Source organism: Eleginops maclovinus, chromosome 8 (genome assembly GCF_036324505.1).
Source record: "Eleginops maclovinus isolate JMC-PN-2008 ecotype Puerto Natales chromosome 8, JC_Emac_rtc_rv5, whole genome shotgun sequence".
NCBI classification, from domain to species: Eukaryota; Metazoa; Chordata; class Actinopteri; order Perciformes; family Eleginopidae; genus Eleginops; species Eleginops maclovinus.
The window spans coordinates 8,058,928-8,070,971 of NC_086356.1; the positions used below are offsets into that span (position 1 = coordinate 8,058,928).

The window sequence follows — 12,044 nt, forward strand, 5'->3', positions numbered from 1 at the left end:
CGACAAATTATAGAGGGTTCATTGTCAGATCTGCTATCAACATTTGGCTTTTGGCCAATTTCCCACTTGTTTTATACCAGGCTATGTGTCTGATGACAGTAAGCTGCTTGGGTTAACAGTTTTCATGCGTGATATGAGAGTATATGATGAAAATAGGACTGACGCACCTTTCTAGGAAGCGTGCGTCCTTGTTCGTCTACAAACTGCACCTCGGCAGCATAGCCCTCTTTCTCTTCTCTCTGTAAAAAACAACACAATTTACAAATCAGCAGCAATTCAAAGTACCCACATTTGCATGGGAATAAATAGTTGTAGTCAGAAATGTAAAATGGTACCAAAAATGATTATTCATGACCGATATTCCACATGTGTTGTGAGGGTCAGGTCTGTGACTTCATCAAAAATGCATTTTGATGTTGACTTCTTAAGTGAGACTGTATTCTGTGATGTGCAAAACAAATCAATGACTGTTTTCCCATCTGATACGTTATTAAGATAAAAAGGATGGGCTAAGATGTTCCCCTTCCAGGCCCTGGAAGCGCTGGTTGGTTGGCGACCTGACCTGACCCGCCTCTGCTCCGGGCCCCAAACACGTAGGCCCCGCCCACGCAGCACATGAGAGTAACTCGTGTCACACACCGGAGTCAGCAGAGCCTCCTGGGCCACTCGCAGGCCCGGCACGCCGCCGTCACGCCCCGCCGTCACCGAGCCCACCCAGCCCTGCAGGGAGTCCTTGTCTGCGAGGTAGGGCTGGAACGCTCCGCCTCCCCCCATCCTGGAGAGCAAATAAAAGCAGATAATTAAGATTCTTATAATTTCTTGAAAACATTTCTAATTTTGTAATTTCATGACCCTTTTCTGATTCAGATGTATTTTGCCTACAGGTACCGTACCGGTTATCTCCGTTGTGGTCCGATCCTCGTCCCGAGATCTCACACCGCTGGGCGTACACCTGCTGGCCTGCAACGACAGAAATCCCTTCCACTGAACCCAGCCCTACACTTCCACCTCCCCCTTTTGCTCCTCCTCCTGCTGCCAGGACCTCTCCTCCCCTCCCGTCAGACCTCTGACCTCCCAGCTGGCCGTTCAAGTTGACCTTGGGCACGGCGCCACTGGCCCTCACCCTGTCCCATTCTGCCAGAGCAGTTGCTGGCTCCTGTGGCGCCTCCTCCTCCTCAACCTCCCCTTCCTCCTCATCCTCCTCCTCCTCCAGCTCCATGATGGAGCCACTGGCCCCGCTGGCTCCGCTGCTTGGGCGACCCAAGCTGTAGGGAAGGGAGAGCGTGGCGCCCTCTGAGTCGTCGGCACGACTGCTGCCGTCCAGTGACGAGTCCTCTACCGTGACTAATGAGGGGCTGACCCCCGCCGGCCACACCTGAACGTCCGACATCTCCATTAACGTGTCTTCTTCGGTGGTGGCGATGGGGGCACACTCGAGGCTGGAGACTTCCTGCCAGTAGGGCTCTGTGCCCAGCGGGGAGGGCAAGCTGTACTGCATGGAGGCCGGGGACAGCAGCTCATCCTGCACCAGCCCATAACCTGAGGGGAGACAGGGGCGAGACAAGAGAAAGACTAACACCACGCAGGCACAGCCGGGGGCAGGGTGGGGAGGTGGTGGAGTGACTGTTTCTCCAACCTGTGAGGAAACAGTGGGCTCAGCCCTGTCCCAATAAACAAACCATGGACTAGAGTCGGGATTTAAAAGCCAATCATTTAGAATCAGGAGATATCTATTTTAAAGATGTAATGAATGAGCAATCGTACTGTTAAGGAAGCCCTAAGAGGCAAGAATCTATTTAGTTTAGTTATTACATCTCAATTCATTTAAGTGACAGAATCCTTTTTCCAAGTGTTGGTTTTTGTAATGCTCATTTCGACCACAAGAGGCTGAAGTGCTACAACCTGTTGTAAAAAGAGTTATGTAAAATTGTGATGAGCATTGTTTTGGCAAGAAATTTGTTTTAATCTACGATTTTCTGCCGCTTAGGAAATCATGAATGTTTTGAGCTGCCAAACATTTTTTCTACCTGTTATACATATAAGTTATACACATAGGACAAAACCATTCAGACCCTACATTAAAAAATGTAGTTTTTTCTTGCCTCTCAGGGATTCCATAGCTTAAAAAAATCCCGGCCGGGATGTTTTGCACTACTTATGGTTTGAAAGGTAAAGTACAAGAATAATACTTGTCTTTCACTTAATTTTGATTGGTCTAATTGATATTTGTCGGCTGGATCGAAGCACTTTAGGTCATTGGCATTGGGACAAAGCAATAAGAGTGAGGTGAGGGTCAGAGGGGTTGTCTGTGAGGTGAAGGGAGCAGGGCTCTGGTTTGCCACCGTGAAAGAAAGTGAATCTGCAGAAAATACACTTGTTTCTTTTTAAGCAAAAAGGTGAGTCTAGAGTTATACAGCATATCAATCCTGGGGTTGGCACGACATAAATGTATCATAAGTTACATCTGAGAAAAAGTGCCAATTGGATTTAAGCAACCATGGTTATTAAACATGTTCATATAAAGTGGTAGCAGTGACATACAACCAATTTCAAAATTAAAATAGTTTAAATGTGCGTACTATACATATCAATTATGTCCATTACAGATATGTGTTCAGTTATTTTCAAAAAGTTGACAAACTGTTGTTGTTTACTAACCAAGATCAAGGCTGTGTGTTGTGCTTTAACCAGGAAGGACTAAATATTCAATAATGATTACATGAAGTTATTTTAAGAAGCTGTTTTACTAAAACCAAAGCTTTAAGGACATATTGAATATCATCTATTATCGTTCCAACCCGTCACACGTTTCTGATTGGGAGTCAGAAGCATCTTACAGATTCTGCTGAGGTAAATGCAAGATACTGTTGCTGTTGCATTATAAGAGGCATGCATTTGCATGTGTCTGCATCCCAGGCATCCAAATAAAGGCCACACACACGCAACACAAACACACACATTAGACAAAGCTATTATTTTTTTAAAGATTCTCCTTTAAATGCATTGTGCTTATTCATGATGAACATGACAGTATTACAACAAGTATTTAAATTGTATTCTCCATTTTTTTATTCTCTATTTGTTCTGATGAACTAACAGCACATTTATACGTTTTTTAAAACTACTTTATAAAAACACAAGGACACACACACACACACACACACACACACACAAGGACACACACTTTAAACTACACAAACGTATTGTATTCAGTGATAGTTCTTTGATTATTCTTAAAATATACATTTCTGGGCATAAATTCTAGTTTTTGATTCACAATACATGCTATTTTACATGTTTATAATATGTTTCCAAATGTAATTTCAGTTCAATTTTAATTTTACTATATTAAGAATCATTGGGAAATGATGGGTTTTTTTCCCTCGACAGTTGGTGATTTCCTTTCTTTACTTTAAAAATGTAATTGAATGGCATTTTTATTTATTATCCATCATATAAGTTTACCATAAAAACATGGTAAACTATCAAACTGTTTTACAAATAAATATTGAAGTTAAAATATTTTAGAAATGCTTTGTGAATGAATGTTATAAACTAACAACCTGTGTTTTTACTGTACTTGGGGAAGCCTTCTTGCTTATTGTTTAATCAATGAGTTCAAATGAATGAAATAGGGTGAAACTGAACAGTAAAGGTGTATTTCACCCACATTTAAAGGAAGGATGTGTTCTGCTTCAATTGAAAAAAAAAGCTCATGTGTGTTTTACTATAGCTAAACATTTCAAAACAGCTTTCTGATTATGGTCGTATGTATTTGTTACTTTTATTATAGTACAGTTTTTCTATTTTCATTTGTATTGCTCTAATCTACAGTTCCCTTTAAGGTTCATGAATGCACAAAACCAATAAAATGCCCTTAAAGTGAAAACATACTTGGCAATTAATCTTTTTTTGAAGGAATATGAAACAAAGACTGCTCACTTAAGAAAAAACAATTCACCTATTTGAACCTGCGGTAACGTTGCGGTGGATCAGTGCTACCTGGATACGGTCCAGTGACACAAAACAGCCAAATCTACCTAACCTCAAATTTTCTACTCTCAGATTCAACTGTTTCCAGTTCAAATTGTTCCAAATTGAACACAATCCAGACAAAAATAAGTTTTAATGGGTGAAATACCTTTTTGCTGTGCAAGTACTGGTCCCTCAGAGTTTATGTGTTTATAGATTAAATGTGAGGAATCATGTGTGTGTGTTTCTGGGACGGTACAGGGCCAGGATGATGGGATGTGCCGCAGAATGAGGGGAACAGGGAGGAATGAGTGAGAATTAGAATGAGTTAGAATGATTTAAATGAATCTGGGTTAGCCTTTCCCTTCGCTCCTGCTATTTAAAACACAAAGTCACACACCCACACACACGGGTGTCAAAGGCACAAGATGTGGTGAAGCACAAATAAACGCCACAGAGATTGTTATAGCACGAGAAAACAAGAGAACACCGCACAGCACACCACCACTTTACACACACATACACACAAAACTGCACTTATATTCACGAATAGATGAGGACACACACTTTTAGCCCACAGGTAAGCCTCAAATGCACAATAATCAGCACACACACCCAAACCAAGACACAAACACACCTCGCAGCAAAATCCCTGCTGGCAGATAACGTTTAGACAATGTTAACGGTCAGTCCGTCATCAGATATGGGCAAAACATAGTTTAGAAAAATCGAATTAGGGTCATAGTTCTGATTGTTTGAAGTGGGGTTGTATGAGGTACTTATACAAAGTGAGTGTATTGCCTTAAGGAGATTGGAGAAACAGACAGGACTAAAAACAGGGGAGTAAAGCACTGTATTGCTACGGCAGCTTAATATTTTTAGACATGTAAAGGACTATATCTATACCACTTAAAGTGTATCCTATATTTAGATTTTTTACTCTTTAATTTGCATATTTTCAAGCCATTATATTATCCATTCATGCTCTCTTTAAAGGCACCAAACTCCCTCGAGAGAAACGGTTATTTCAAAGTTGCTTTCTGTGTTCTGCAAGGTAGAATTTCGGTTTTTGTAGAGGTGTGAGGTGGCTTTAGAGAGACCATTGCTTATAGCTTCAGTTCTCTTTTGGTGGCTTAAAAACATCGTCCCTGTGCAAAGCAGTACATTGCTCAGCTTCCATACCAGTATTTCTCTGTTTTACCAAACTGCCAGCTACTGTAAGTGAAAGACTGACTTTGAATAGTTAGCTCATACCAACCCCGCACAACCAAACTGAACCGTCTCTTTAAGTGTCAGGATGTGGACTGCTTCGATGAAAAAAATGGTGACAAAAAGTCAAATCCAGTTGAGGAAAATTAACCGTGCCCATGAATGAAAGACGTCGTGCCACAGCAACATTGTACATAGAACATAATGGTCTATGCAACTGACCATATTACAGCGTAGCATTAAACACAACACCATTTATTTAACAGGTAAAGAATAACAAAATAAAAAAACACATTTGATTGTTAATATAGTATTAAAAAACAAGACTGAAATACACCCATTGAACAGAGAAAACATGTTACACTGTGAAGAGAACTCCATACATTGAAAGCATGCCATGCACAGAATCAAAAGCAGTTTATTCTTTTCAGGAAACTCTCAGTCCACACCAAACCATCTAAAGTAGACCTGGGTAAACAGTTATTTTACGAGATTTTTTTACAAATATAAAAAATATACAATATTAAGAACAGTTTGTCTCTCAAGGAAATCCAAAGACTTCCAGTTTGAAAACAATTACAATATTTAAGCATATCAAATCCTTGCAAGCAGAACTAAAATTAAAGTGATTTTCTTTGACTAATAACACATTTAGCTACCATATACAAAACCCAGGTCTGAAACACACACACACACACACACACACACACACACACACACACACACACACACACACACACACACACACACACACACACACACACACACACACACACACACACACACACACTGTAACAGCAAAGCATGCAGCATGCACATGCACAAACTGTAGTACACACAAAGAGCTGATTGAGAGGAGGACGAGGAGGAGGAGGAGGAGGAGGAGGAGGAGGGAGAGAGGGTCCCCACTCGACTGAACGAGGGAGGAGCGCAGGAAAATAAGATGGCAAGAGAAGGAGGAGGCCCAGAGGTCAACATGAGGTCATATGAGGTCAGAGGTCGGACAGGAAGAGCTGTGAGGAAGAAGAGCAGGAGAGGGGAAGAAGAGGAGGAGCTGGGCGGCAGATATGACATGTCACAGGTTCAGAGACAGACTGAAAAAAGGACGGGGAGAGAGAGAGAGAGAGAGAGAGAGAGAGAGAGAGAGAGAGAGAGAGTGAGAGAGAGTGTCCTGAGCAAAAGAGACATTTTGAGACGGCCGGAGCATTGCAGTTGTGTTGCAATGACAGCTGTCAATCAAACTAAGTATGTCTCATTCCCAGGGAGAGAGAGAGAAAGAGAAGAGATAGAAACAAGGTATGAAGGCCCAGAGCACACTATCATCTGAGTAGTGCACCATCCCAGACACACATGTATGCACACACAGGCAAGTATGTGTGCACACACTCAGAGACACACGTGTAATCTAAACAATCTCAACATACTTAATTGTAAATCAGAAAATGACTCAAGTGTTTATTACTTTTAAAATGATGTCAGTAATAGCGGCAGTGAGTGTTTCTCATATGAGGTAAGCTCCAGTATGAGGTGTAGGAAAAGACGTGGCCTGGTGAGGGGTGCACAGAGGCGGTGTTAGTGCATGCTGCAGAAGGCCGGGTTCATGGTGGGAGAATGACACCATTCCTCAGACCTCAAAAACATCATCCCAGCTTCATCATCATCATCATCATCATCATGTCATGAGCAGCAAACCACCATGCAGCCCGACTCCCCCTTCAACTTACCCCTTCTGAAAAACGGGGGTCTAATAAGTCGGGGCTTGCGCAGTAGGCGCGTTGGCCTTTTGTCCGTGACCTCTTGTGGAGCAACAGAAACAAAGTGAAACAGCTGGTACTCAAACTTTAGGGGAGAACATGAGAACAACAGCTCACTTTACCGAGTTTAAGAATTCTGTCTACGATATTATTATACCAGCTGTTGTGACCAATACATTTGTTTAAGAAAATAAATCCTAGGGGCAATAATAATTGTGAAATAATGGTAGAATCACACGCTTCTCAAGTGTTCAAATACCTTACTCTGCAATTAAAGTAACCTAGCCTCTTGTTAAGTTTGCTTCCAAATTCTGTCTGAGCAGGAAATCTAAATTTAAAATGTCCTTTTTTAGATCATTTATGATCATCATTGAAGAGTCAGACATCAGTCCCACCAAGAACATACTGAGTATTCATTCCATATTTGTTTAATCTTATTTTTACCCTCAACACTTTTAATTTATAACAATTAGGGCTGCACAAATAAACAAAATTGCATTGAGATCTCAATATGGACTAGTGCAGCGGTTCCCAAACTTCTTTTGCGGCGCACCCCCTTCTACGTCCCAACCGGGTTGACGCAACCCCCCAAAACAAAACCAACGCAATAAAGATTTGTTTTATCGCCATTTAAAGACTCATGTTTAATCATGCGCAAATAACCAGAACACGCATGACGATAACAACATCAACAAAGTTTCAATATAATGCAACAAAGAAAAATTGCAACGATCCACAACATTAAAGAGCATGGGCTCAGAAACAGATACAATAAATACAAACGAGGATCAATCATTTCCTGACTCCCGCTCATTTTCTTCTCTCGGATTCATTCCTATTCTCTCCGTCTCTGTTGCCTCCAAATCCTCACCATCTCTTGGTCCCTCTCCTCCTTCATGACTAACAACTTTGTCATGAGACGTTCCACTTGACAGTTTCCCTGATTTCAGCCAGTTAATTTATTTGAAAGAATGAATGAAACGAGTTGGCGCGCATCTATCCTACCTTACAGTGAAACTTTCTATCGAAAACTAATAAATTATAGTTTTTTGATTTAAAATAAAAGGGATTACAAAGGAAATGTTTATTGTTCCTGTTTTTTATTGTAGCCTATGGAAAAATCCCACTTAAAAAACAACACAGTAATATTTTTACACCAGACCACCATTACATGTTTCATCTCGCGCACCCCCTGGTGGCAGCTCGCGCGCACCACACTTTGGGAATCCCTGGACTAGTGCAATATTCAAATTGCAATTGAAGCACAATGTTTGATCAAGGCTAAATATGTGTTGAAATAATATTTAGAAAAAGTAATTTAAAGCTGTAGAGGTATACTGACCTACACATCATATTCTACAGACTACAGATCCTCTTCAAAAATAAAATAAAATAAATAATTTCATATATTTTTCAATGATAATGAAAGTGATGATTAAAAAATGTAGTATCAAAAAATATTCATTATTTTTCCCCAATTGTGCAGCCCTCTAACAATCAAATGTTGGCCTTATTCCAACATATATCACAATGCCTTGTTTTTATGCAGCTGCAACGCAAACATTTCCCAAATTGGGATCAATAAAGTACTTCTATCTATCTTGGATGTGGAATTTTATTCTAGTCTCATAATGGAAATGAATTCCTAACTTGCAATAGAACGCAAAGTGATCTTGGAGATAGACTGCCTTTAGGGTAAGCAGGCGGTAAGACTAAATAAAGATTCAATGATTTCTAAGTTCTGTATGAATGTAGTGTGCTAATTTGCTGTTCATTGATAAGGATATGAATATTTCATGTGTTCTGTGATGTGTGACGTGTCTGTGTGTCTCACCATTGAGGACACTGGGGGACAGCAGGGTGGAGTCGCGGTCGCTGAGTTGGCAGGCGCCTTCCTCTAAAGACCCGGGCACCAGCTGTGGAGGCTGACCCTCCAGAGAGGTGATGATGTCGGCACGATCGATGTTCTTTAGAGCCGTGTAGAGGCTCTCCACTGAGAGGGAGACACAGGAAGGGGAGCGGGAGCAAGGTGGCAGAAACAGGGAGACAAACAGGGAGGAATGTGGACGAGGACAGGGAAGACCAATGGGAAGTTAGAGAGCTTTATTCTTCGTCAAATCATTTAGTTTTGGATCCATAACAAAGGCCAACGCAGCAGACGCTGACTGAATGAAACAGTTAATAAAATAGGTTTCAAACCCAAAAATGTCTCTGATTTGTACAGTTATCATTTCTCAGAGATAGATAGTTTAGTGAGACTTACTCTTGGCCCTCTTGCCTTCTCTGCTGGCCCACAGGTTGAGCAGGGCGGAGCTTTGGTCCAGCAGCGAGTTAGGATTCTCCACACGGATCCTGTTGATGTCGTCCACACCAAACTGAAGCTCACGTGCCAACTCTGACAAAAGGACAGGAGGGTAAATAAAAGAAACACACAAAGACAGAGAGACACAAAGCTTGTTTGATATTTGAATAACTAACCTGCCCAGCTCAGACCCAGCTGCTCAGATATGAGGTTGATCTTGAGCTCAGTCCTCTCCATGGCATTCACTGTGGCTTAAATGAAAAGAAAAGGGGGACAGACAGCATCCAAATTAGAAACTCGCTGCCGTGCATGTGCTAAATATGTGAGCATTCATTTAACTAAGATAACTACAATAAAATAAACAAATAAAAAGTCTTGATTCCAGTATTTGGACAGTCCAGCTGATATTCAAGTGACTTAAATTTGGGGCTTAGTGGTCAGACAATATCAACTTTGGACCATCCAAATGTGTGGATGTTTTATTGTTTTGGTTTAAATGAATCTTCTGTGAGTCCTCAGTGACTTAAGTCACTGTTAAAACGGTCAATAGCAGTACTTACCTTGACAAAAACACTGCTCTGTTGAAGGAAATCAGCAATAGCCACAACATTTGTTCTTTGTCGAAATCATTTTCAGGGTTAACACACCGTATGGACAGGGGGGAGGTTAGAATTTGGGGGGGGAGGGGTCATTCGGGTGCTAGTCCCACCAGTCAAAGGAGCATTCAGTAAACATTACAGAGGGACTGAGGTGCAAGGTAGCAGCGCTGTGTGATAGACAGAAAAGGCCTTTTCCTCTCAACCTGCACTCCGCCGCCAACAACGTTTAAACCAACCACGGCGGCCATCTTGACTCTCTTTCATTTACAACCGGCCAATCAGCATGAGGGCTCCTCTGTCTAGCTCCACTGCGAGGTCCTGCCCATTCCCGTTGCTAAGCTACGGTGCTAATGCTTACAGTATCTGCTGCCATGCGGTTGGAAATCGCAGTGGAGACACTAGCGCCATGCAAACTGTTTCACATGAGTCATTCATTGGTTGCTACCAGGACACCCGTTTCCAAGGGAAGGCTAACGTGTGCCATTATGGGATGTGTCCGGGCTCATAATTTTTGATCGCACAATTGATATTATCCCCTCTAACTGCACTGCAAAGGATTCTGTGGCATACTGTAGAGCAGTGCATTGCATCCAAGGTTCGGTCTTTGTGCCATGCGTGCACGCGAGAGACAGATAGGGGAGGGGGGGTAAAGAGGGCAGAGTGGGGAGCAAAGGGGTTGTGGGTAAAAGGGGCGGTGCAACATTCAGTGCCCGTCTCCACCGTGTGTAAATCAGGAGAGGGCTGGAGGTCAGGCAGTGGAGGACTCACCCACACCGGGCTCGTTCAGCGCGCTGTAGCGCTCCCTCAAGGCGAGGGGGGTCAGGGTCCGCCGGCGCTCCTCACTTCCAGCAACCTAATAAGTAAACCAAGAACAACAATCAATTATATTTAATGTCGAAGGGCTTAATAATAATCACTAATTCAACTCTTTTTTTGGCAGACTGCTGGTACAATAAATAAATATGAGCATGTATTTATAGATTAGACATTTTCATTGTCCTATTTTTGGTCATTTTTAAAAGGACTATCCTGTCTTAACAATCATTTTTGGTTTATTGCAGAGCTGAGTAAACAAGAAACCTTAAAAATAAAGGCAACTGCCGATCCTAAAAGCGGTCTGTCAGTCCAACAAATTAATAACCCTTAAAAAGCAGTTTCCATGACACATTTTGAATCGACAACAATTACCTAAATGTTGTTTTTTTTTGCAATAAAAATCCCTAGAGGTTCATTTTAACCTAAAGATGGCTAAATAAAAAAACCTTTCAGCACTTCCCATCTTTGTAAAGCCCCATTTTCAAATACATTTCTTCACTAGTATTAAATACAATATTCAGTATAGTCGAACTTTCATCTGGGTAATCATGTTTGGTAAATAATGGCTGACGAAATCCTGCCTCAGACACCCAATTGGTAAGAAAGGCACAATCGTTAATGTAGTAATTGTCTTAAATCTTATTGATGATTGTAGAAAGTCATGAATTCAAGAAACAAAAATGAGTTCTCACCTTGACACAGGGTGGCATGCTTATGTTTAGGTTACACAGAACGTGCTGTGCGTCCTCGTACTTGGTGCACTTCCGCAGAAAGGACAGAAACCCAGTGGAGTCCTTGTTACTATCTCTGACCTGAGAGAGACAGAGAGAAATGGCCGATAGAGAGGAGAGAGACAAAGAGCAAGAATGGAGGAAAAAAACAAGTAGAGGAATAGAAGAGAATTGGAACAGTAAAGAGAAAGATGGAGCGAGGAAAGAAATGAAAAGGTAGCGAGAGAAGAGTAGAGTGTAACAGAGCAAGAGAGGAAGAGGAGAAGGAGTAGGAGGAATAGAAAACAGATCAAAACCAGTATTAGAGTCGTCCGCCATGTCTGGAGCATGTGGCGCAGTAACATGGGACGAGAAGCAGGGGGAACAGGGATGGAAGCAGTCCACAGGCAGGCGAGAGGGAGAGATTTACCTGCACAGTTTACCTGGACGTCTGTCAGACCAGACAGTGACAGAGTGACCGTGAGAGGGAGAAAGAGAGACAGTGAGACAGACACGTACACACAGGCAAGGCCGCAAGATAGGAAAGGCAGGCAAAGAAAGTGAGGGATTCACACGGCATGCAAACGATTACCGAAGAGAGCTGACAGGTAGGTAAAGTTGTCTGTTGCTTGTCTACACCATAATCAAACGGTATTTATCAACGTCACCTAGCTGAGGCTGA

At 42.0% G+C, this 12,044-nt stretch overlaps 1 protein-coding gene across 1 annotated transcript in view; it reads right to left on the reverse strand.

The window, feature by feature from the left end:
* The window catches only part of LOC134868910 (ankyrin-1-like), a 79,027-nt gene that overhangs the window by 4,315 nt on the left and 62,668 nt on the right, over positions 1-12,044 (reverse strand). Inside the window, exons 34-41 of the mRNA XM_063890302.1 lie at positions 11,345-11,464; positions 10,605-10,689; positions 9,414-9,488; positions 9,199-9,330; positions 8,770-8,928; positions 894-1,539; positions 640-775; positions 168-239 (exon numbers count right to left, since the gene is read on the reverse strand). Of these exons, the coding sequence (XP_063746372.1) occupies positions 168-239; positions 640-775; positions 894-1,539; positions 8,770-8,928; positions 9,199-9,330; positions 9,414-9,488; positions 10,605-10,689; positions 11,345-11,464 (1,425 nt within the window). The remainder of the gene's footprint in view (positions 1-167; positions 240-639; positions 776-893; positions 1,540-8,769; positions 8,929-9,198; positions 9,331-9,413; positions 9,489-10,604; positions 10,690-11,344; positions 11,465-12,044) is intronic.